Source organism: Dasypus novemcinctus, chromosome 19, assembly GCF_030445035.2.
Source record: "Dasypus novemcinctus isolate mDasNov1 chromosome 19, mDasNov1.1.hap2, whole genome shotgun sequence".
In the NCBI taxonomy this organism is placed as follows: domain Eukaryota; kingdom Metazoa; phylum Chordata; class Mammalia; order Cingulata; family Dasypodidae; genus Dasypus; species Dasypus novemcinctus.
In genome coordinates this window covers 45,955,986-45,983,181 of record NC_080691.1, presented here as the reverse complement: position 1 = coordinate 45,983,181, position 27,196 = coordinate 45,955,986, and the positions used below count along the sequence as shown (strand labels likewise).

General features: G+C 44.0%; 1 protein-coding gene across 1 annotated transcript in view; it reads right to left on the bottom strand.

Annotated features, from left to right (window-relative positions):
* Positions 1-9,186: 9,186 nt before the first annotated feature.
* Positions 9,187-27,196, bottom strand: part of LOC101422127 (immunoglobulin lambda-1 light chain-like) — a 37,508-nt gene continuing 19,498 nt past the window's right edge. Inside the window, exons 4-5 of the mRNA XM_023589390.2 lie at positions 10,757-10,782; positions 9,187-9,528 (exon numbers count right to left, since the gene is read on the bottom strand). Coding sequence (XP_023445158.1) covers positions 9,209-9,528; positions 10,757-10,782 — 346 coding nt within the window. The 3' untranslated portion in view covers positions 9,187-9,208. The remainder of the gene's footprint in view (positions 9,529-10,756; positions 10,783-27,196) is intronic.

The window sequence follows — 27,196 nt, the reverse complement described above, 5'->3', positions numbered from 1 at the left end:
GAGGAACCCATGCCTGTCCTGCTAACCCCAGGAGTGATGGGACAGGTGAACCCATGGGCACAGCAGAAGGATCCCTGGATAGTGGGGATCCCAAATGCAGTTGCTGATTAGACCTTATTTTCCCACTGACCTTCTTACAGGAATGCAAAAAAGTATTGGAAGGTGTTACGCACACAGAGGAGTGATGCTCCATGGAAGGACCAGGGCTTCTCTTTCATGCAGTGACAGAAACTTGATCTACTGATAGACATGGGGGAAGACAGAGGGTGCCCCAGGGTTCCACCAGTGTAATGGCCATTTGCCCTGGAAAGCTGTGGACATAGGATACTCCTCAGACACCCAATATGATTCATTGGTCTCAGATCCATCTCCCATATGATAAGTCTTATTTAGCGATGGGCCTGGCAGGGCAGGACTGGCTGGTCCCATTCACACATATCAGCTTCGTTAGTCCACAGAGATTGTGGGCACAGGTCCAGGTATAATCTCTAACCAAAGTAGAGTCAAACCCATCAGATCCATTGAGGGTTCATCATGTTCCTAAACATGAATTGTTCATCATAAGAGGATGGCAGGGACGTAGGATGTCAAATGTTAGAGTAGTGAACCAAGAAAGACTCAACATGGTTCCATTTTAGAAACACAATGCAAACACCCTTGGGCATACAAAGAGTCCTCAAGGGAACCACCTCGAGGGAGTCTCACAGCCTCACCCCAAAGCACAGGGAGAACTGAAATGCCACCATTTGCCTTCTGTCCTCCTCCATTGGAGATGGCCATTGAGTCTCAAATACATCCAATGTCAAGAAAGCAACACCTGATGTCAGTGCCCCTGATGGATGGGAGCAACCCATCCTGGAAGCATCTTGTCAAAAGGCCAAATCTGTAGAACAACACAACAGAAATTGTGAACACTAATCCATGGACTGTAGTTAGTAGTATAAGAAAGAAAATGTGCTTCCCTCTGTTGAAACAAATGTATATAACCAAACAAAGTGATTATGCATGGGGTGGTAATATAGGATTCCCACATTTTAAGTATGATAGTTCTGCAAATCCAAAATTTCTCTAAAAAAAAAAAAGTAAAATCATGTAGTCTGAAAATAAGGCAAAATAGTCTATCCTGAACTTGGTTAACATTCTTGGTATAAGACCTCTTTGCAAGAAGAACATAAGTTCCTAGCAGAGAAACAGAGCTGGTTGAAGCTAAGTGCATCTATCTGACATTGGGAGAGGCCCAGGACAAGATCTGTTCTTTCAGCCGCTCAGTTGCAAAAATAAAGCTAAGAGATTTCCTTGACCTGTATTTACTATAAAACAGACTGAAGAACATAATCACAATCACAATTTTAAACCCTATTTGAAAGGAAAGCACCAGTGAAGTACCCTTTTCACTAAAGTAAGCAATTGGTCCAATGTGAGTAAAAGGCACATGAAAGAAACTTTCATCGATAGAAGCATTCTTTTTTTTTTTTTTGATAGAAGCATTCTTGTAAAAATGCAACACATCAACAACAGCATAAATATCAAAACATGACACAGTAAATAAAATTATTTTGACAAATATTTCAGATTCATTTAAATGAGAACCTATTATTAATTTTAAGGTTTGATCATGATGCTGCAGTTAACTTTTTTGAGTCCTCATCTTTTTAAGACACACAATGGAATACGTGTTAAAGAAAGGATATGATGTCTGGAACTTGCTTCAATATATTGTGCAAAAGAGAAGTTAAGAGTTATGGATCAACAGAAACTGTCAATAAATTTGAGGGGCTGGAACATATTGGCTATTTTTCTTCTTCAGTTTCTTATATATGTGCCCATAGTTCTCCCTAATGAAAACTTAAAACATGACAAAGAGCCAGATTATTCCAAGCAGCACCCCTGCTGGGTGTATCTGGAACTACTGGTGACCAGCCCCCACCCAGCCTCAGCTTCCCCATCCATAACAGGTGGAACTGAGGGTGGGTGGATTCAAGGACCCCTTAGCTTCTTTCCCAATAAGAGGCTGTGATTTGGAGCCAGATGTCTAGAATCAAATATCAAGGGGCCTCTTTCACTCTGTCCCATTGTGACCCTGTGCTCATGGGCCTGCAGTCACATTTCTTAGAGACCATCCTCTTTGGGTTAAGTTGGCTATCTTGTATTTGATAGTAGAGGATTCTGTGAGGCCCTGGGTGATGAAGACTGACATACAACAGGGTGTGTGGTGCATCGCCAGGAGTGACAATCCCTGCCATGAGGAACCCTGGGAACTGACCAGTTGTGTAGTATTAGGGTGTAATTATAGGGTGGGAGTGCAGGGTCAGAGCGGATGAATGGGGGACAGGCAAGATCCATACCATTGGCTAAGAGAGTCTGGGGAGGTGAAACAGAGGACCCTGAACTTGTCCACAGCCCCACAGGCTACACTTATTCCAGCCTGACCACCTCTGACCTGACCCTGAACCCAGTCCTGAATTGACCTCTGATCTACCTTCCCAGGGACAAACTTAGCATGCCCATTATTACCTGGAAAGGTTCTCAGCAGTTTGATATTATTGTTGAATTCCAAAAAGAAACATTGGATTATATATGTAATCTGATCTGTACCTGGGCATGACTGAGTTGCCTAATGGGCTTTGAGTCCCTACCCCTTGGTGGGTGGGGACTCACAGATAAAAGGCATGGCAAAGAACAGAGTTGAGGGATTCTGATGTTGGAGTTTTGATGTTTAAGTTTGATGCTGAAGACTTAAGGTGGAGCCCTGGGAAGTAAGCATGCAGAAGAAAGAGAAGCCAGTCCCAGAAAGAAAGAAAACTTGAACCCAGAGAAAAACAAGTCCCAGGAATGTCGGAAGCCATAGGGAGCTGAGGTGGTACAAGAAATTGACTGCCTCTCTCCCACTCCAGAAGGTCCCAGTATTGGTTCCTGGTGCCACCTAAAGCAGACAGCAAGCACAAAAACAAGATGGTGGTGGGGAAGAAATAAATAAATCTTGCAAGAAGAATGTAGGAATCGAGGAAGGCAGAACCCTTGCAGACGCCAGCAGCCATCTTGCTCCAAATAGACTTTGGTGAGTGAAGTAACTTATGCTTTATGGCTTGGTTTCCGTAAGCTCCTAACTCAAAAAAACACCCTTTATAAAAACCAACCAATTTCTGGTATTTTGCATCAGCACCCCTTTGGCTGACTAATTTGGGTTACATTCCCACTTCCCACAATGTAACCTGTGTCTGCCCTCAGTTTGTGTGACCCTCTCAGAACTCCATCCATCAAGGTGTCCCCAACTCTATCCCTGAGTCTTACTTTATTTAAGACTACTGATACTCTTAAGTTCCATTGCCCCACACCAGGATTGCCAGGTTCCTGACATGTCCACTTGACCCCAAGGCAACTGTCCAGCAGCCTCAGGCTCTGCCACATGTTTTCTAAATAAGTGTCCATGGAACACCTGTGCCTCACAAGGATGTTGGGCTTGCTAAGGTGGTAGAATGGTGAACATGATTTGGGAACTCTGGGATACACAATATCAAGCCATTTATTTACTGCAGGACTTGCCAGTGTCTTTACTCAACTAAGGAACATTAGGAATGTTGGAGAAATCACATTGCATTTTCTCAGCCTTCCCAGGCTCCCTCCTGCCAGCACAACCACTGAGAACCCTTGGGAAATGCTCTTTTGTCTTTTGCCTGCAATCTGGCAATGACCCTTATTTTGTGCTTAGACTGTGGACTCAGCTCCACAGTGCTTTTACTCCCATGGCCCATCTCTAGGCCCCTGCTTGAACCAGCACCTCCTCATCACCCCATTCACTCTGTAAGGTTCTCTATCCTCTCTATAGGCACCTGTCCCTCAGGGCAGCCCCATGGGATCAGGTCCTGCATGGATCACCCATGTTCCCAGGGCATGGAAAGGCTGGATGGTCAGGGAGGCAGCATCAAGATACCAGAATGCCCTTGCCCCTTGATGGTGAACTGTCCATCAAAGATGTGAGTCTATGTACACTGAGCATTAGACAAAGCTGGATGATAAATAGTGAGTCCTTTATTGAGAAGTGGGTATGGGGGAATGTGGGACCTGGCCTGTGTGAGCCGATCTGTGGGGGGGGGGGGCGGGGGAGGGGACAGAGATATGTGTTAGGGAAGGAGTGCCTGGGATGAGGGAAGCCTCCCCCCCTCCCAGGGCTTGTGCTCCAGGCTCTCTCAGGGACTGGGGTCTGGGGTCAGGAAGCTAAGAACACTGTGCAGGGGCCATGTTCTTCTCCACGGTGCTCCCTTCATTTGTGACTTGGCATCTGTACTTAACTGTGTCCTTCCACTGGGCACGTGGCAGGGTCTGGTAGCTGCTGGCCACATACTTGTCGGTCTGTTTGGAGGGCTTGATGGTCTGGACGCCCTGGGTAATGTTGTTACCATCTTTCTTCCACTTCACATCATGCTACCTGGGTAGAAGGCACTCACAAGACATACCAGAGCAGCCTGTTGATCTTCAGCTCCTCAGGGAAAGGTGAGAATGCACTGACCTGGGGTGAGGCCTTGGGCTGACCTCAGGGTAGGGGTGAGGCAGGAGGTGAGAGTCCTGGTGGCCTTCCTGGGAGCCCCTGACCTCAAGCTATAGGTGGGGATATCTGGCCTCCTAGGTCCATCTGTAGATCCTCAGGCAGGGTCCCCTCTGCTCCCAGGATGCTTGGCAGGGGAAGCTGGGGTCCCCACCTCATCACCTTTCCTGTGACTCTCCTCGACCCTGGCCTCCCACCTGGATGTATCACACAGACCCACCTGTCCATGATTCATTACATCTCTTGGGGTTCTGTATGGAGGGTCCATCTGTCCCTAAGAAGATGGCTTGAGCTCCTTCAGTCTCCTGGGGGTTCTACTCTGGGACATTCCTAAACTGATATGTCTGCTCTGACAGGCCCAGGGTTCTTTGCCCTTAGGGTCTGTGCTTTTCCTAAACTGCCTCCCCTGAGGGTCTTTTCTTGGATGAGGCACTTTGCTCATCAGGTAGCTCTGCCTGCCTGTCCTGGGTCTCTCCTATGCTACAGTGAGTTTTGGTGTCCTTCCTGGCTGTCTGTTCTGTCCTCTGGAGGTTTTAGAAATGGATGACCTGCATTTCTCTCTATAGGGAATTGTTGGTCTGACAATTGTCTGCTGCAGGGACCCAGGAGGACCCTTTCCTCCAACAGTCTGCCCTTCCCTGACCCCACCTTGTCCCTGGGGCTATAGCCTTTTCTTCCTCCTGTCTGTTTTTCCTGAGTCCTGTTGAGGCTGCTGGCTCAGTATGTGGAGGCCCCTGATGGTCCAGCAGGGATCCCTTCCCCATATCCGTACATTCCCAGGCCCTGGTCCTCTGTCCACCTCCCAGGAGCCCTCCTCCTGAGCATCTGACTATTGCTTCCTCAGCCTGACCTGGAGCCTTTGTTTCTCTCCAAATTCTCCCAGTGGGTCTCCCTCTCAATGGCCACTTATTCCTTCTTGTCTATGCAATGGGAACCCCAAATGACTCACAGTAAATGCTGTTCCAAAGGAGCCCAAACAGGGAAGGAGTGAACAGAGAGGGTCTTAGGGACCTGGGGACCCCTGGACGTGATTAGCCTATTCTCTAGTGAAGGACTAGATGACAAAGAAGGACGGTCATCTCATATAGTCCATGCCTGGGTAGAGAGGAAGGGATGAGTTTGAGCTGTCAAATACACAGAAGGGTGTAAGCAGAGAGAGCAAGAGCCCAGGGCTCCAGGAAACCTGCTCCTGGGAAACTCTAATGGCAGTCTGAGACCAACACAGAAAAGGAGCAAACTCAGCAGAAAATTGGCCCCAAACCTGGGGGAAGGGGAAAAGAGACTTTCCTAGGGTGCCCTGTGTCAGCTCCCTCCCAGCCCACTATCTTCTCCCTGCAGTTGTTTTGAAGAAGTACTGGCCACTGCCCAGGCTGGGTCTGCTCAGGAGGGAGAGACCCATGCCTGCCCTGCTAACCCCGGGAGTGATGGGATAGGTGAGCTCATGGGCACAGCAGAAGGAACTCTGGATAGTGGGGATCCCAAAGGCAGTTGGTGATTAGATCTTGTTTTCCCCCATGACTCTTTCTTATAATGCAAACACGTTATTGGAAAGTGTTAACCAAAGAGAAGAGGGAAGTTCTATGGAAGGAACAGGGCTTCTTCTCCATGCAACCGAGAGCACCATGATCTATTGATAGATATAGGTAAGGAGAGAGGGTGCCCCAGGGTTCCACCTGTAGGCCAGTGTAGAGGCCATTTTTCTTGGAAGGCTGTGGACATAGGATGCTCCCAGACACCCAATGTGACTCCAGGGGTCTCAGGTTCATCTCTCCTATGACAGGTCTTATTAAGGGACAGGCCTGGCAGGGCAGGCCTAGCTGGTCCCATATACCAGTTTCATTCCTCCAGGGAGACTGGCCCAGGTATAATCTTGAAACAAAGTGCAGTCAAATCCATCAGATCTGTCAAAGCTCATTGTGGTACAAAACATGAATTGTGGCAGGGACCTAGAATGTCAAATTATAAAGTAGAGAACTTAGAAAATACCCAACATGCTCCATTTTACAAACACATGACAAACACCCTTGAGTGAGCAAAGAGCCCTGCAGGGAACCCACTCTTGGGAGCTTCACAGCCTCACCCCAAGAATAGGGAGAACTGAAATGTCACCCCTTTGCCTTCTGTCCTCCTCCAATGGAGACGGCCATTGAGCCACAAACATATCCAACATCAAGCGAGCGATACCCAGCATGGGTATCCATGATGGAAGGGGAAAACCCATTTTGGGGGCATCTTGCTAGAAAGTCAATCCAGAATCTCTTTGAACTTCTGGATCCCTGAATTGCTTGTGTGAGAAGAACAGAGAAACACTCTGTCAACCCCTTGGGAGAGGCCCCAGGGCACACTCTCAGCTCCTACAGCTATTTGGTTGCACAGAAGAGGTGAAGAGTTTTGGGAAATAACTATTGATGAAAACTTATTCACCAATCACAATTTGAAGCCTTATTTGGAAGGGAAAAGCCATAATTTATGCTTTTTACTAATATATGAAACCCACCTGTGGGTGCATAAAGAACAGTTGAAAAGACTTTTTCAATATGGAAGCATTCCATAAATAAAATGAAACAAAGCAAAACAACTAGCACAAAATACAACGCAGACAGATACATGGATACACATCTCAGTGAATGCACAGATAACATTCAAGGGACATGTGAATAAAAGCCTATATATGACCTTCAGGATTTATGAATAATTTGTGTTTAGGTTTGACCATGATATTTTAGTGATATTTTAGAGTCTTTATCTTTTGGATACACAGAGGAATATTTACAGACAACACAGATACTGTGAATTTGCTTCAAAAGACTGCATCAGAAAAGCTAATCAGTTGTGGGTAATGTAGCATCATTAGTCAATTGATTATTTAGGGGCTGAGTGATGGTACCTGGGGGTTATTTTTCTTCTTTCTGTTTCCTTATATCTGTGTTAACAGTTCTCCCAAATAAACTCTTAAAACATAATAGCTTGGGCTGCAGTGAGGAGGTGAGCATCTCTCCAGCAGAGCCACTGAGATGCTGGGTCTTTGATGGTACCCCCATACCCCCCCACCAGGTCTCAGCTTCCACATCCTTGATGAGTTCAGAAAGAGGGGGCACTGTGTGAACCCTAAGCTTCCTTCCAGCTCAGAGGCTATGATTTAGGTCCCTGGTAGCTGGGATCCAGCCCCAAGGGGCTGCTTTCTCTCTGTCCCCATGTGGCTCCTGTGCTCTGTGGGTTACTTCCCTGTAGGCCCACACAGCTGCTTTGGGGGTGGGGGTTGGGGAAGGCCACTGTCTTGTCCCTGATGGGCGTGGGGCTGAGACAGTGGGGTTGAGAACGCCTGGTGCACAGGAAATAAGACCGGTGGCCAGGGAGGTGGGGGGTGCTGTACCTCCAAGAGGGGAACAGTGACAGATGTCAGGGAACACTGAGCTGAAACTGTCTGTGACATTGGGATGCTAATTCCCATAGGGTGGATAAGCATGAGAGGGGAAGGAGGTGAGGCTGCATGCCTGGTGGGCAGGAGGGGCTCTGGGAGCTGAGTCCCTATAAGGTAGTGACCCTAGTTCAGAATTCAACTCTGACCCACCCTCTCTGAGTAATGTTTGGCCACCACTTATGTATCTGGACATGCCCATTCTCACATGCCCCAATGTAACCAGGGTCCACCTTTCCCACTGTACAAAATTTCCCAAGCTTATCCCTAAATCTCTCTCCAACTCTTATCTACAAACCTGAAATAGACAGCAAGAAACTTCATGAGTGAGATCTCAGCCCCATACCAGTGATAACTTTGAACCTGATCTGATCTATGCCCATCTGAACCTAAGCTGACTGCCCCTAGTGCCTCAGCCTCCCTGTGCCCCCAGACCTTTTCCAAACTATTGTCCTTGGAAACCCTCTATCTTGTGAGGTTGTAGGGCTTCCTGAGGTAGGGAAGAAAGCCAATATGATTTAGGGTTATAACAAACCAGTTGCTCTACTGCAGGACTTGTCAGTGCCTTTACTTAGCTAATGTGCATTGTGAACATTTGAGAAATCATTGTGTGTTGATTTTCCAAACTTGTCCAGCTTGCTGGTGCCAGCACAACCACTGACATCCCCTGGGAACTGTTCTCTTGTCCCTCGTGTCGAACCTGGAGGGTGAACCGTGTTTTGTGCTTAGACTGTGGCGTCAGTTACACTGGGATTTCTCCTCCCCTGGCCCATGTCTAGGCTCCCCCTGGACCCCAGCCTTCCTCATCCTCCCATTGTTTTTCATGGATCCCCATCTTCTCACTTGGCCCCTCTCCCACAATGTCAGGTCCTGCATGGGTCACAGTTCCACCAGCACAAAGAGTTCACCCTGGTTTTCAGGGCCTGGGAAGGGTGGGAGATTGGGGAGACAGGATCCTTACTCGAGAATGCCCTTGTCCCTTCCTGGTGACCCACCCCCCAGAGATGTGAGCAGATGAACAACTGGCATTAGGCAAAGTTGGATGATAAATGGTGAGTCCTTTACTGAGAAGTGGACGAGGGGTAGGGGGGTAGAGGGAGGGACTGGGACTGTGATATGTGATCCCAGAAGTGGGGCTGAGGGATACAGTGGAGAGGAGGGAATGGGGTGTCTGCAATGAGGAAAGACCCTTCCTCAGAGTTCTGTGCTCCAGGCTCCCCCAGGGGCTGGGGTCTGAGTTCAGGGAGCTAAGAACACTGCGCAGGGCTCACGCTCTTCTCCACGGTGCTCCCCTCGTGCGTGACCTGGCAGCTGTACTGATCTGCGTTCCTCCACTGGGCAGGCGTCAGGGTCAGGTAGCTGCTGGCCACGTACTTGTTGTCAGTCGGTTTGGAGGGCTTAGAGGTCTGGACACCCTGGGTGATGTTGCTACCATCCTTCTTCCACTTCACAGCCAGGCTGCTCGGGTAGAAGGCACTCATGAGACACACCAGTGTGGCCTTGTTGGTCTTCAGCTCCTCAGGGGACGGCGGGAACACACTGACCTGGGGCGAGGCCTTGGGCTGACCTGCAGGGCGGGGGCGGGGCGCGAGGTGAGAGTCCTGGTGGCCATCCTGGGAGCCCCTGATCTCAGGCTGTAGGTGGGGATATCTGGGCTCCCAGTCCCATGCCCAGGTCCTCAGGCAGGGTCTCCCCTGCTCCAGGATGCATCCAGGGGCCCAAGGGCCCTGATCCTGCACACCTGCCATCACCTTTCCTGCGACCCTCTGGACCCTGGCCTCCCACCACTTGGACTCATCCCCTTGACTCACCTGCCCATGATTCTTTGTGACATCTTTTGGGGGTCTATATGGAGGGTCAGTCTGTCGCCAAGAGGACATGTGAGCTCTTTGAGTCCCAGGGGAGGGGAATGTCCTCTGAGACATGCCTCAACTGATACATCTGCTCTGGCGGGCACTGGCTTCTTTGCCCTCAGGGTCTGTGCTTTTCCTAAACTGCCTCCCCTGAGGATCTCTTCTTGGATAAGGTGCTTTGCTCATCATCTGCCTGCCTGTCCTGGAGTCTGTCCTATTTTGCCAAGTTGGTTTTGGCTCCTTTCAGGACACTGTGCTGGGAAGGACTGGCTTCCTGTCACCTCTCCCAGTCTCACCCACTTGTCTCTCCATCTCCAGATGGACTCAGAGCCCCTCTCCACCCTCGATTGTCCCCCGATGAAGGGTCTACGGAAGTTGAACCCTCCTCTCCACTTTCCATGGCATCCCCTTGGGCTGCCCTCCCAAGTCCCCGGAGACCGGAGAAACTGAACCCCCCTTTCTGCCCTCTGTGGTCTCCGCTTGCACTGCTCCTGTGAATCTCTGGAGGCTGGAGTCACAGCTCCAGCCCTCATGCACCCCAGGCCTCCAGTGCAGCCTTTTCAGCCCTGAGCCCAAGCCCAGGGGACACAGGACTGTATCTAGTACAGCCCCTAGTTCCCCTCCTCAGAACCACCTCTGATCCCCCTCAACCATCGCTCTAGAAATGGGGAAGGAACACCGTTCCTGGGGTCAAACTCCCCAACCCCAGACTCTGGGGCTAGGCTGGTGGCATGCTGTCAACTCTGAAGGTGGCTGCCTGCCCTTGGGGTCTTTCCTGCTGGCTACCCCAAGACCAAGCTACCTCCCCTAGATGCCACAGAGAAAGGTAAAGGGGGTTGGTCCTAAGACTGGGGAGGATAGAAGGAGACAGAGAGAAAATAGACTTTCTGTAAACAGAGGAGGCGTGGGAGAGGTTGGGAAAGGGTTGTGAGGGCCACTTACCTAGGACGGTGAGCTGGGTCCCGCCACTGAAAACATACCACAGTGAGAGGTTCATACGAAAACCCACAGGGCCAGCACCTGATGCCTTCCCCTTGTGTGCCAGCCTGACTGGGAACCATCTGGGTGTGATGGGCACTGGGTTGTGTGGGTGGGACTGTGTCCTGGTTGCCAGGTGGGGTGGGTGGCTAGCATCTTAGAGGCTGGAGCATCCAGGGATAAACATGACCTTGGCTATGTCCATCCACCACCCAGGAACAGCTACTGAGCACCCATCCACGCGATGCCCTGTGTCTCTTCCTGAAACCTCGCAGGCCAATGACCTTCACACAGTCAAGGTCACTGCCCTCCTCAGGCCCCATGATACCTCACTTCACTGCAGAATGCAACACTGTGGTCTGGCTTCCCTTTCTCCCCATGCCATGCAGGGCTGCTGACCGCAGGCTGCCACACTGGGTCCTGTGCATCTATCCAAACCCTGCATCTGGCGACTGCACGGAGGATCTCAGATCCATACTTCCAGCCCTGACCTCTCTTCTCAGCTCTAAATTCTCATATGTTCTGCCCGCTGCTCATATCTCTAAATGAATGTCTTCCAGGCACCTCCAACTCAATAGACCCTGCACAAAATTCAGCCCATTTCCTGACAACCTTGCTCCCCTGTAGTGTCCTCATTTTAGCAGCCTTCTTTCCAAGCCATAGACCTGGAGCCACCCCAGGACCCTTCACCCTTATTGAATTGCTCTCTTTGTCCCGGACATTCTATCACAACATAAAAAATACCACTAAAAGAATTAGAAAAAGAACCACCTAAATCACATTCTAAGAGTTTGTAACTGCAAGAAGCCTCAGGCTTTGCAAAACCTGATTTAATCTCCCAAGATAGTTTATTTAAATTGGAAGATAACCCATCATACTGAGGCCAGCATCTTTCATCTGAGCAGCAGGATCACTTAGGCATGATCGTATTTATGATTTGTTAAGATTTTTTTTTTAATTAATATAATAGTCATATGAGTTCAGTACTTATTTCTGACTTAAAGAAAGCAAACACCCAGCATTTTAGTAAGTTAATAATTGAAGGAAACTTCCTCAATTGGACAAGAAACCTCCCAGAACTTACAGCAGCTTTCACAGTTAAAGGTAAAGCATTTAAAAACCAGAACCAAGTCAATGTTGCTCACTTTTATTAGTCAAAATATTCTGGAAATTCTAGCCAATGAAATGAAAGGAATTTTTAAAAGTTCTAAGTGTTAGAAAAACATAGAAAAAAAGTTCAGATGATGTGATAGTCTACTCATAAAACAGACACACACAACAAAAAAACCAAGAGAATCAGCAGGAGAACATTAAAACTAAAACAAGAGTTCAATACAGTGACTGGATACAAAAGCAATATAGAAAAATCAGTAGGTTTCCCTTCTACACCAGCAGTAACCATGTATGTATATGAAATTGAAGGAGAAACGTACAACTTCAATAAAAATTATGCTAAAAATCCTAGATATTAACATAAAATATCTAAGATTTGCATGAACAAAATCTAAAACAACTTGACATAATGCAGAAGTGAGTGAATGGAGATGCATTAAGTTCCTGGGTAGAAACGCTGAACATTGTAAAGATTGCTTTCAACGTTATCTACATATTCCTTGAAATTACAAGCACAACACCAAAATAATTATTTCTGAAAAGCAGTGAACTGATTCTAAAGTTTGGGAGTAAGAATTATGTTGGTGAAGTAACATAAATATTTTGAAAAATAATAATAATAATGGGTTCTTTCTCTATCAGAGTTTAAAACATACTATAAAGTTAAAGTAATTAAAACAATGTGGAACTCATATAGGCATAGACCAATAGATCAATAGAACCACAAAGAGTACAGAAACAGAAATGTGTATAAAATGTGTATAATTAATTTTGCATGTGCTTACAGTTGCATTGATATTCAACGAATGTCTGATGAGCAACTGCATTTGGAAAATAAGTTAGGTTTGTTCTTTCACAAAAATAAACTCCAGATGGATCAAAAAACACCAAAATGATACAATTACCAGAATAATATATAGAAAATAACTTCATAACATTGAAATGAAGGTGACTTTCTTAATCATAGCACAAATCACAGAAACCACACAGAGAAAGTTATTCCAATCTGACCCATACAAATTAAACACTCTGCTTTATAGTAGAAGACCTCATAAACAAAAGGCATAAAATGGTCATAGCGTGTATACTAGACAAAGGGTTAACATCCAAAAATATATAAAGAATTTCAATAACTATATAAAAGAATCCAAAAAACTGAACATAAGCAACTAAAGCAGATGAAATTATGACCAGTCAATTTATTAACTTGTGACTAGTTAATAAAACTATGTAAAGAAAATAAGTTTCAACAATGACCGAATAATGCACCATAAAACAACAAACATATCTCTTTTTTTGCCATCAGATGGGCAAAATAAAAGATCAGCAAGGTTGTACAGGAAAAGGCACTGTCATTCTTTGTGGTAAATTGGAACAGCCTGGTGGGGGTGTAACTAAGCTCTACCTATGAACATTTCAAAAGCATGTGCTATCTGACCCAACAAATCTACTTCTAGGGATCTAACCTATGGAGATAGGTAAGTGCACCTTACACATGCACACAAACAAGGATTTCCATTGCAAAATCACTTACAATCTTTTCTTTTTTTTGGAGGTACCAGAGATTGAACCCGGGACCTCACACAGGCGAAACAGGTGTTCAACGACGGAGCTATACCCACTCCCTGTAATCATTTTTAATGGAAGCCACATAAATGTCCAATAATTGAGGAGTGATTAAAGAAATTATGGTTCACTCAGACTTTGAACTCTTATAGAGCCATCATAAGCTCTTCTGATAGATCAATATGGGCTGACATATAAAATGTCTTGTTTAAAAATCTAGTTGCAGTGAACCATATATTTGAATGTAGTTAAGAGGAGGAAGTTTAGGTTGCATATAAGGTACTAGAATAAAACATTTTTTGAAAACCTAGTGGCAGGATGGCATATAAACTATGGTTCCATTTTGGGGGAAAACATCCCAACACCAGCAATACACGTGTGGGTATGTGTTTCAGGAGTATGCTGATTACCGAAAAGCCCAGAAGCTCTGTGCTTTGTCTGGGGTCACACAGCAAGGGGGAAGTGGGACCACAGGCTGCCCCACACACCCCTGTCCAAGCCTCTCCTACAGAGGGAGGTGCCTGCATCCTGGGTCTCCAAAGGTCAGTCTTCGAGGGTGGCCTGGGCTAAGAGTACCCTGGAGAACCCAGGGAAGACCCCTCCTCCTCCCCAGCCTGGTGCTTCAGGGAGCAGCCCCTGCTCTCCGAGGGTAAGGGGGCAGAGGCGGCCTGTGCGCTCAGAGAAGAGGAGGGGGAAGCGCGGAAACCCTGGCACCAGGTTCAGACGCAACATTTAAGGGACACCCAAAGCTCAATGATCAAGATACTGCGTATTTTGACAAAACATTAAAAAATAAAAATTCACGCACAAAATCCATGCCGATCCAACAAGCAGCATTTTCAATAAAGACCAGATCTGCCAAGACCCCTCCTCTGCTGGGGGAGCCTTCCTTTTCGTCCGTCTCCGGGTCCTTCCCGCTCTCGCCCTCAGTCACCCATTCGGGGTTTGGGTCGCAGGGACCCCGCAGGTCCCTCCCAGGACACACCCGGCCCTTACCTCTCCCACAGGCTCCGCAGGCTCCACACGCTGCACCAGCTGCTTCCTGCCGCGCCTCGGGGCCGGGGATGCTCGGGGTGCAGCCGCGGGGGCGGGAGGCTGTGGCGCCCACCACCAGGGCCAGCGGCAGTGGAGGCCAGCGCCACCTGCGGTCTGGCCCCGGCCCCCAGGGCCTCACGGTCCACGGTGCCGGTCCCGGGCCTCACCGGCCCGCGGGGTTAAGCGCGCCCCCCGCCGACCCGCGCCGTCTGTTTCCCAGATTTCGGCGGCTTCCCGCGTCCCTCTCGCCGGCGACTGCCGCCCCAGCGCTCCGTGGCCCGCGTGGCCCTGTACTCGCCAGGGCTGGCTTTGGTCCCTGCCCCAACGCCCGACGCCTCCAGGGTCCACGGCGTTACTCTGAAGGGGTCTCTCCCAGAGAGGCAGCTGCCAACCACCCCACCGCGGGCAGGAACCAGTGCTCACCGCCTTCCACTGCGCATGCGCGGCCCCGCCCCTGGGGCCCTGGGAGGGGACACACCTGTGCCTGCCCAGGCTCCCTGAGGGCGCTATCTCCGCGGGGTAGGAATGGGGGGTTTCCCCTCTGACCAGTCCCTGTGGCTGGGCCCCTCTCCGCTGCACTCGAGCCAGGCAGGGTCGGCACTTCCCCAGCGGGGTAGCCTGAATCTGGCTGTCTCCCTTCTGGTCCTCTGCAGGCTCAGATTTCAGCCAGGCAAGGGTCCTGCAGAGGAGTGCTTTCCTACCCCTCATCGAAGGAGGACCTGCCTGGGCCTCCGTTTCCTGATCCGTAAAATGGGGAGAGAGAGCCCCTCTGCGACAGCGAGGTGACAAGAATTATGGAGAGGATGTGTCTACTGAGCAGTGCATGCAGTGGATTTTTTAAAAAGTCTGGTTCCCTCTCTGCCCTTCTCTTATGTTGGCCTTTAGAAGACCTTTTGGGGTGAGCCAGGGACAGGGGTCCCTGTTTTACAGGTGAGAATACCCAGGCCCACCAGAGAGGAATGGTGGGCTCAAGGTTGCTGAGGGTAAGCTCAAATGTAGGAGTGAGTGAGTCCCCTTTTAGCTTCATGAGTTCATGTGCAAGATTTGTGCTTGGCTCTAGAGAATTCCACCCATGATTGATTTTTTTTTAAATTTTTTTATCCCCCGCCCCCCTCCTTGTTGTTTGCACTCGGTGTGTGCTGTGTCTTTAGGAGGCACTGGGAACTGAGCACAGGACCTCTGATGTGGGAGGGAGGCACCTAATTCCTTCAGCCACCTCTGTTCCCTGCTTTGTTATGGCTCTCATTATGTTTTTCTTCTTGTATCTCTTGTTGTGTCATCTTGTGTTACCCTGTTAGCTGACCTTGGTAAGTCCAAGGATACTGCAGAGACAGATGCTGGATATTATATATATACTGTCATAACCCACTGAATGGACTGGGGGAGAGTGTAAACTACAATGTAAACTATAATCCATGTGGTGCTACAGTGCTTCAAAATGTATTCACCAAATCCAATGAATGTGCCACAATGATGAAAGAGGTTGTTCGTGTGGGAGGAGTGGGGGTGTGGTGTGGGGTATATGGGAACCTCCCATACTTTTTAATGTAACAGTTTTTGTAATCTATGTATCTTTTTAAAAAAAGACAATAAAAAAAACACACACAAAAAACAAAATAAAAAAACACAATTATCCAGATAAACATTTTTCTCAACTGAGCCAACAGTTCTCACTGGGGCAAACTAGCTCACTTACCAGATTAAAGTTAATTTGTCAAGACTAACTTCCAGACCTTCACCTTTTGGTATCCTCCAATCCTAGGCCCTTAAGTCACAGCCCTTCTTCATACTTTGAGAGAAAGTAGGCTCCATCCATGCAAATAGGCTGTCCTCTGACCAATGTCTTGATTCCCACACTGCATGCTGGATTAGGCCATCATTTGTAAGATGACCAGGGAAATTGGGCAGGGGTGGTGAGGATTATGTGGGGACCCAGGTGATGCGGGCGTCTCAGATGAGTTCCCTACCTCCAAGACACTGGGAACTCAGCAATTGAGAAGACAAGGTCTGGCAATGCAGAGGGTTTACAGTCTTTTAGGGGACAGAGTGTGGTACACACATTGGGCTTGCAGACCTGTAAACCTGACCTTCTGACTTGACAGCATCTACTAGTCATTCAACAGTCAAACACTTGCTTCTAACATGTCCTGGGCAGTCAGGATTAACCATGTGGCCTACTGTTGGCCAATGGCATGTAAATGGGAGTTGTTGGAATAATTCACAGGGAATCTTTGGTGCTGTTTTGGAAAGAATCAGACTGGACTTGTGGATCGCCTATTTTCTTAAATCATGCTGTGATAACCGGAACTTCAGCAGCCATTCAGAGTCCTTAAATCAACAAGAATGAATGAGAAGGTAGCATTGTACATAAAGCATATATTTAAACAGACACAGGGTCCATTATGGGACTGGTACATTTCTACATTTCTGGCCTATAGATAGGGAAACACAGATTAGATAGATGAAGTTTACTTCATAAACTTTCTCACTCCCTTTCTGTCTCTCTCCTCTAAATAACTAACCAACCATCCAACCAGTGTCTTTCCAGAATGAAGTGGGATCTGTGACCTTCAAGCTGCAGCTTCAGAATTTGTCATAAAACAGCTGATGCCACTGCCCATTTCCTGCCAAATGCTGACTTCTGACTGTGAATTTTATGGCAAGACAGTCCTCTTTAGGCAGAAGTGACCATGGCAGATGCCAGAACAACCAGCAGGAAGGACTTTTCCCTGAGAAATAATGGAAAAGTGAGATACAAATTTCTGAATTTTCTGTTTAATACTACCTATATAATAAGTTAGTGAGACCATTATTTTAGAGGTATTTACCTTACAAACATTGCCCAAAAAATGATTGAATGCACAGATAATAGTCTTTCTTTAACTTAAAATTGTCCCTGAGATTTCTTAGAAACACAAACTAATTCAAATAAAATAAAAAATGGGAAGGGATCCAGGGTTCTATACAACATGGGTTAGTAGGACATGATCTAGCGGGGGCAGTGATGAGATGGAAATTTATAGCCCTAAACACCTTTGTTAAAAAAGAAGAAAGAGCTAAAATCAAATACCTAACTGAACCACTGGAGAAACCAGAAAAAATAACAGCAAAGTAACCCCACAGCAAATAGAAAGAAAGAAATAGTAAAGATTAGAGCAGAAATAAATGAAATTGAGAACAATAAAACAAGGAAAATAAACTAAACCAAAAGCTGCTTCTTTGAGACTAATGAAATTGACACACCCTAGCTAGACTAACAGAAAAGAAGGGAGAAGTCACAAATACTTAAAATCCTATTATGAGACTGATGTGCTGCCTGCTGTGCTAACAAGGCAATACAGAATGCTAAAATCTACTGAGTTTACATTTTGGATAGATCTTACTGTATGTGAATATATCTCAAGAAAACTGCATTAAGATAAAGAAATATGCAAGAAAAGTTAGATATAGGAGATATACAGGACAGTAGAAGCATAGGGAAGCATAATTAATTAATTAATTAAAGAGGTGCCAGGGTCAGGGATTGAACCAGGGACCTCATGTGTGAGAAGCCAAAGTTCAATCACAGAGCTACATCAGCTTCCCTGAGTTTGTTTTTTGTTTCTTTGTTTGTTTGTTTGTATTTTTGTTGTGTTTTTAGGAGGTACCAAGGATTGACCCTGGGATTTCACACGTGGCAATCAGGAAATCAATCACTTGAGCTACACCCACTCCCTGTTTATTATCATTTATTATTACTGTTATTGAAATATTGAAAATGCTCTAACAATGACTGAAGTGATGAATGCACAATCTTGTGATTAAACTAAATACCATTGTACAATTTGGATGAATTGTACACTTTATTAATATGTATCAATAAAATTAGCTGTTTAACAATATCAGAAACAAAAGGGGGGGAAGTTATGACTGACAGAAATAAATGGACTAAAAAAGATCATAGGAGGTTATTATGAGAAAATGTACACCAACAAAGTAGACAATGTAGGTGAAATGGACAAATTTCTAGAAATACACAAACAACCTACATTGACCCTATAAAAAGTAAAAGAACTTAACAAACCAATCACATTTAAAGAGATTGGACCAGTCAACATAAATCTCTGAACACCCATGCTTGGTGGTAGTAATCTGATATCATCTCATAATCTGTAACAAATATTCCACCACAGAGTGGTATGTTGGTGAAGGAGTGCTGTATGGGAATTCTACATGTGTGCATGATTGTTTTGTAAGTTCACAACTTCTGTAATAAAAATATAATTAAAAAATCTCCCAGCAAAGAAATATCGAGACCAGATGGCTTCACAGTTGAATTCTACTAAGTATTTCAAAAAGAATTAACACCAATCCTGTTTAAACTCTTCCAAAAAATTTAAGATAAGGGAAAATTACATTTATGAAGCCAACATCACCCTAATACCAAAGCCAGATAAAGATACTATAAAAAAGAACATACAGACCAATCTCTCTAATGAATATAGCTGCAAAAATTCTCAACAAAATACTTGCAAATTGAATCCAACAGCAACTCAAAATAACTATACACCATGGCCAAATGGTATTTATTCTTGATATGCAAAGTTGGTTCAACATAAGAAAGTCAATTAAGATAATATATCACATAAATGAATTGAATGAAAAAAAACAACCCACAAGATATCTTGATCTATGCAGAAAATGTATTTGACAAAATCCAGCATCCTTTCTTGTTAAAAACACTTTGAAAGATAGTCATAGAAGGAAAATTTTATTATTATGTAAGGGGCATACATGTAAAATCACAGCCAACATTGTACCCAATGAGGAAAGTTTAAAAACTTTCCCTCTAAGATCAGGAACAAGATAATAATGCCCATTGTCACCACTGGTATTCAATAGTATGTTAGTATTTCTAGGCAGAACAATTAGCTAGTATAATAATAATAGTAATAAAAGGCATCACAATAGGAAAAAAGGAAGTAAAACTCTCACTCTTTGTGGATGACATGATCCTATATTTAGAAAATTGTGAAATGTCTATGACAAAACTACTTGAGCTAATAAAAAAGTGCGAAGTGGCAGGATAAAAGAGCAACATGCAAAAATCAGGAATGTTTATGTACACTAGTATTAAACAATCTGAGGAGGAATTCAGGGAAAATATTCCATTTACAATGGCAACAAAAAGACTCAAACACCTAGGAATAAATTTAAGCAAAGAAGTACAGAACCTGTATTCAGGAAATTTTTAAAAATTGCTAAAAGAAATCACAGAAGACTTAAACAAATGGAAAGATATTCCATGTTCATGGATTGGAAGACTAAGTGTCATGAAGATATCAATTCTACCCAAAATGATTTATATATTCAATGCAATACCAATAAAAATTCCAACAGCCTACTTTACATAAATAGAAAAAGAAATCCCCAAATTTATTTGGAAGGGAAAGTGCACCTGAATTGTAGAAATCAAGAGGTTCAATAATTGTGTATGGAAGGTCAGGACTCAGTAATAATTTTGGGAAGGAAAAACAGAATTTATTTATGACTGGCTGGGCTCAGGAGTTTCTCTGTCCAAAATCTGAGCCCCACGTAAGATTTTTGGGTTCTTTTTTTACAGAGGAAGAGCCAAATGGTTCTCTGTTTGAGTTCTCGATAAGCTTGAGTTAATACTTATTTCCCACATTCCAGGTGAATTAACATGTTTAGGTTGCATCCTCCCTGAATATTCGAAGTCAATAGAGCTTATATTGTTAATTGCCTTCCCAGGACTGGAGTGGTTGGCATGGTTATGAAAGGTGAAGCTGCAGCCTTTCACTGTCTGACACACACAGGCCAAGTTATTTACAAAGAGTCACACAGCCCCCATTCATAGCTAATATCATTTCCCCCCTTTATGCCAGTTTAACCTGTTAAGCTTTGGCATAATTATTGTTGTAGTTATGAGGTGGGTGGCTGTTTGTTGTTTTGACTGATTACCCCCATTTATCAATTTCCCAGTGAGGGCTTAACGACAAAGCCCCTGAGCAACATCTGGGGTTTTTCCTGTTTCCCGAAGTCTTCATTCTGGACAGCAGAATCCTGAGGATTACCACGCCCCACCCCGCCCCCCTCCCGCCCACATCCATCCTGGGGGTTACTGGTGCTTACAAGGATTTCTTGTCGGACTTCAGGTCCATTTATTAATTTTAATTTTTTTAAAGAGCTTACACCTTTAATCTTAAAGAGGTGCTGAAGGGAGATGATTCTTTTTCTGTAGCTTCTTCCTGCTGGCCATGGGGCTTTAGTCCCTACCTGACAAGGTGTAAAAACTTTGTTATTTTATTTTGACTGGAGGAAGATGGATCTGACATATTGTATGAAGCTGGATGAAGTTTTCACCTGGCTAATAAGATGCTCATTCTGGAACAAATTTAATTAGAATTTTGGATACATGTTTTTTAAGAGGACACTGGATTACAGAGGTAGAAAAGATGGCACCCTTTATTTTTTAAAGTTGGTGGGAAACAGTATATATATGTGTGTGTGTGTGTGTGTGTATTTTTAAGTTATTTTATGTTCTTAGTTAACCCCCAGAGAGAAATTGTAATAGATAATGGTATTAGGTACTTAGCTTGGTTCTGAAGTTGCATTCCAGGCTGTTCAATGATTGGCACTCATGTGTTTCATCAGGTGCTTCTGGTGAACTGGCACTTTCTTATGCAGCTGGTTTCATCCAGGATTAGTGCTCCAAGTTGGATTTTTTTCTTTCTTTTTTTTTTTTTTTACCTTTTAGCTGTGGGAGTGATCAGAACTACAGAGTAAAGTTTTTTACATTTTGGCTTTAATTGAATAATTCCTGGTAATTTTGGCTGTTCAATAGGTGACCCACTGTTACTAAGCAAGCCTCGTTTTGTTTAACAGTATAATAGGGTGGCTGGGTTAAGAGTTTGACATACCCTTATTTGTACTTTGGGGATTTTTAGTAATTGAGCCTGTTATCTATTTACTGGTTACCTGTAAGCCACTGGTGGCCCCTGACCTTAAGCACATTCTTCCCCTGGTATGTGGTGAAGACTGTGAGAGGTTCCCATTAGGTCAGTTTGGTGGCTTTAATATCAAAAGGGCTGTTGGCCCCACTGTTTTCAGGCAAGATGGCTATATTTCTATCTTATAGATATGTTTACTAACTATTCAGAAAATGAAGTTTACCAGGATATTTAATATGTTCAATGTAATTCTGTACATGATTTAGAATAGAAAAGATAACACTATAATTATCAGGCATATAAGAACAGGATAAAGGTACAGCACTTAATATTAATCACTGTATTACTTAATGCATAAGGGTTTTTAGCTTCAATTAATAGTTTTAAGTTTCAGGTTTGCAATACTTTGTTATCTCTCCATGGGAGCAGACCGTAATGTCAATTGTGTTTAAGTTCTACTTATAGTATTCTGGTATTTATTGCTCCACTTTGTGTGTTCTTCACAGAAGCTGCACTACCATTGACCCTAGAGAGAAAATAGGGAGTAGATTTTACCCACCTGATATATAGCGCTCTCTGGACTATGAAACAGTGTCAGTCTGAAGATGATATTTATTGTACATTTGGCTGTACTTAGTCACTGCTGGCTGCTGTAGGAGCTTGAAACTCCAAAGTAGTTTCCATCCACTTCAGGAGCATGACCAGAGAAGTAGTAGATACTTTTATTGTTTTAAAAGTTAGTGACCAAAGTAGCCAATAACTTATATGGAAAGGCAACCTGCAAGGTATTCAAGACCTGTTTAATGCAAAAGAGAGTTTGACAATGCTGATGTTCATTTCTTGATTTCTGTTTACTCTTTTAAACATTTTCAGTGAATGTGTTACATATTAAATGAACTTAACTTTTTAGTACTTTGCTTTTTATTTTTACACTTTTATCATGAAGATGTTACTTAGCAAGTATTTTACTTTAGCAGTAGAGGTAAGATTATTTTTCATTGTTAAATGAAAGCAGAATATTCCAAATGGAATCAAGGTAACTTTTATTATTACTACTTGAATATGTACATTGAGGTGACTTTCAGATAGGTATGAAGTTCTTCTTGCTATTAATATTGATCCAGGATTCTAGTTAATAATGGCTCTTTAGAACTAGAGCCTTTTAAATGCTTCAGTTTGGAAGATGCTTTTATAAACTCTTTACAATTGACTACAATTACAGACTGGCAAATTTATCTTAGATTACAATTAGTAACCAATGGAATTTACTTAATGCATTTAATTTTTTTTAATTTTATTTAATGATTTTTTAAAAAAACACTACATTCAAAAAATATGAGGCCCCCATTCACGCCCACTGCCCTCACCCCACCACTCCCCCCACAGTAGAACTCTCCCCCATCATCATGGCACATCCACTGCATCTGGTGAGTACATATCTGGGCATCGCCACACCCCATGGCCTGTGGTCCACACCATAGCCCACACTCTCCCACGTTCCATCCAGTGGGCCATGGGAGGACATACAATGTCCGGGAATTGTCCCTGCAGCACCACCCAGGACAACTTCAAGTCCCGAAAATGCCTCCACATCTCATCTCTTCCTCCCATTCCCCGCACCCTGCAGCTACCATGGCCACTTATCCACATCAATGCCACATTTTCTTGATTATTAACCACAATAGTGCATGAATAGAATATCATTAAGTCCACTCTAATCTTTACTGTATTCCTCCTTCTTGTGGACCTTGGCTTGGTTGTGTCCATTCCACATCTATGTCAAGAGGGGGCTTAGATTCCACCTGGATACTGGGTACAATCCTCCTGTTTTCAGTTGTAGGCACTCTAGGCTCCATGGTGTGGTGGTTGACATTCTTCAACTCCATGTTAGCTGAATGGGGTTTGTCCAATAAATCAGAGTGTAGGAGCTGAAGTCTGTTGAGGCTCAGGGCCTAGCTATCATATTGTCAGTCCAGAGATTCAAATCCCCTAGATATATCTTAAACCAGTACCAACTACAATTCCAGTAAAGTAGCATGAAAGGCTTGTGAAAAGAGATCACATCAGAGTTCAGCTCCATCATGCAGAAACACCAGCTCCAAAGAAGGGCCAACTGACATGGCAGTGAACTTCATCTGCCATGACCATAGAACCTGTGGGTCTCTTTACCCCTCAGAAGAACCAATACCTGGGGTTGTATCTACTTTATCTGTCTCTGAGACTCTGCTCAGGTATGCATAAGGGCAATCCTTCTGACAACCTCCAGACTCTTTTTTAGAGACTCATAGCCATATGAACTCATTTGTCCTTTTCATTTGCCCCTTACTTTAGGTCCTGTTATTATATATATATATTATATTATATATTATATATATATAAACTCCTGTTATTATATGTAGACAGGGATAGTCTGGTCCACGTTGAATCTTTAATTCAAGGTCATTTTCGAGTAATGTCATCAGCTGGTACTTGGCAGTGATCCCTCGGCACCAGGGAGGTTCATCCCTGGGTGTCATGTCCCACGCTGGGGGGAAGGCATTGCATTTACATGCTGAGTTTGGCTTCGAGACAGGCCACATTTGAGTAACACGGAGGCTGTCAGGAGGGAACTCTTAGGCACAGTGCTGCTCTAGGCCTTGTTCTTATTTCAGGTGTATAGGCTCACAAGCATAGTCATTAGTATCAGGGGCTCACTGTTGGACCCTCATTTCTTCCTAGTCCTTGCCGTTGCACCCAGGGGACTGCCACTGCTCCTCTAGGGACCACGACAGAGCCCCCCCTGGCCAGGAACCCAGTACCCCCCCAGCTGTTGTTTTTAATTGTTTCCACTATGAGTATATCCAAACATTTCCATGCACCCTGGACACATGCCCTGTATAACTCCCTGTCAACCATATATCCCCTGTCAATAACATCCCATACCAGTCTTCCTCCACTGCCATTGTTGAACCACCCTGTGATCCAAAACTTCCTGAAAAGTGAAGCCCAATATAATGCCAGGTTCCCTTAATAGTAAAATGGAATATAGTGATGAGTTTAAAGGTTAGATATAGAATACATAATGATTTGGAAAAATTCTACATCCTATCTTTTTCTTTTCTTTTTTCCTAATTATTGAGCTTCTCTTCACAAGAGCCATAGATCACAATAATTCATATATAAAATATACAGTACTCCCACATATCCAACATAAAACCTTTTCCCTTCCACAGTGATAATCTTTTAACTTATTCATATCATATTTACTGAAACTGATGTACAGATATTGAGACACTAGCTTTCAAACAAGGTAACATTTGTGTTTACATTGTGGTTTATACTTTAGGCTATACAGTTTTCTAAATTTTTAGTTATCCTATATTTTACATTATGGTTTACCTTATTAGTCTGTCGTCCCCTATATGTTTTTGGTGTAATATTACATGTTTTATATCCATCCTTGTGTACTCTTGTGAAACACTTCTATTGCCCTCACAGTTACGTTGGTTCCATCTATTCAATATCTATTTCCCCCTCCCCTTGGGGCCCACAGTGACAGTCAATCTTCATTTCTTGAGGAGCCATGTTCAGAGATACTTGCAACAGTATTGAGGGCTTGACTTGCTCAACTACCCTAATGCCCTGGGAGCCACCATTTCTCTTGAGAGATAGAGTTCCCTCTATTTGATGGCATTAGTCCTCCCCAGGATGTGGGTATACCTTCACTCTCATTATATGGATCTCTACCCAATGATATAACCTACTCTGGAAAAATGAGCATTCAGATATTCCCTAGGAGTCTGTCCTGAATCAGATTATCCCCTTTAAGTATCTTAAACAGGTAACTTCCCTAAATATATTTTGAAAAGATTTTCTCAGCATTATACTCTCAACCAATACTTGACAATCTCCTATGTTCGTATGTTGCCCCACCCTCCCCCCAATTTCTTGGGCAATATTACCCATCTGCCCATCTCTAGCCCCCCTCAAGCCCGCAAAGCCCCACCTAAAGGTAACCCTATGCCCCCATTTTATCCCTTCCTTGTACACATAGATTTCACCCATGTAGATGTCAGCTTACATCCTTCCTCTACCCCCTGATTTCCTATAAGCCTATCTTCCAGTCTCTAGCTCTCTGAGGCAGCTTGCTTATTCATATCATTGAGGTCATGTAGTATTTGGCCTTCAATGCCTGGGTTGCTTCACTCAACATAAGGTTCTCAAGATTCATCCATGTTATCACGTGTGTTTGTAGTGTATTTGTTCTTAAAGCCAAGTAGTACTCCATTGTATGTATATACCACATTTTATTGATCCACTCATCTGTTGATGGGCATTTGGGTTGACTACAACTTTTGGCGAAAGTGAACAATGCTGCTATGAACATTGGTGTGCATATATCGGTTTGTGTCCTTGTTTTCAGTTCTGCTGCGTATATACCCAGCAGTGCAATTGCTGAATCATATGGCAAATCTATGGTTAGTTTTTTGAGAAACCGCCAAACTGTCCTCCAGAATGGTTGGATCCTTCTGCATTCCCACCAGCAGTGGATGAGTGTTCCCATTTCTTAACAATCTTTCCAGCATTTGTACTCTTCTGTTTTTTTTTTTCATAGCTGCCAATCTTATGGGAGTAAGATGGTATCTCATTGTAGTTTTGATTTGCATTTCCCTGATAGCTAAAGATTTGAAGCATTTTTTCATGTGCTTTTTAGACATTTGTATTTCTTCTTTGGAGAATTGTCTGTTTAAATCTTTTTCCCATTTTTTAAATGGGTTGTTTATCTTTTTATTTTCAAGATATAGGAGTTCTTTATATATGCAAGTTATAAGTCTCTTATCGGATATATGGTTGCCAAATATTTTCTCCCATTGTGTAGGCTCCCTTTTTACTTTCTTGACAAACTCCTTTGAGGTGCAGAAGGCTTTAATTTTGAGGAAGTCCCATTTATCTATTTGTCCTTTTGCTGCTCATGCTTTTGGTGTGATGTTCATGAAGCCATTTCCTACTACAAGGTCTTATAGATGTTTCCCTACACTGCTTTCCAAGGTCTTTATAGTCTTGGCTCTTATATTTAGGTCTTTGATCCATCTTGAGTTGATCTTTGTATAAGGTGTGAGATGGTAATCCTCTTTCATTCTTCTACATATGGCTATCCAGTTCTCCAGGCACCATTTGTTGAATAGGCCATTCTCTCCCAATTGAGAGGGTTTGGTGGCTTTATTGAATATTATATGGCTATATAAATGAGGTTCTATATCAGAACTTTCAATTCGATTCCCTTGGTCTGTGTGTCTCTCCTTATGCCAATACCATGCTGTTTTCACTACTGTAGCTTTGTAGTATGTTTTGAAACTTCAAAACATACTACAATTTTGTTTTTCTTTTTCAATATGTCTTTGGCTATTTGGGGCCTCTTTCCTTTCCAAATAAATTTCATAGTTAGTTTTTCTAGTTCCTTAAAGAAGGCTGTGTTGATTTTTATTGGGATTGCATTGAATGCGTAGACCAGTTTTGGTAGAATAGATATCTTAATAATATTTAGTCTTCCTATCCAGGAACAGGGAATATTCTTCCATTTATTTCGGTCTTCTTTGATTTCCTTGAACAGTCTTGTATAGTTCTCGGTGTATAAGTTTTTTACATCTTTAATTAAATTTATTCCTAAGTATTTGATTTTTTAATTTACTATTGTGAACTATTATTTCTTGGTTTCCTCCTGGTCTTGCTCATTAATGGTGTACAGAAATGCTATTGATTT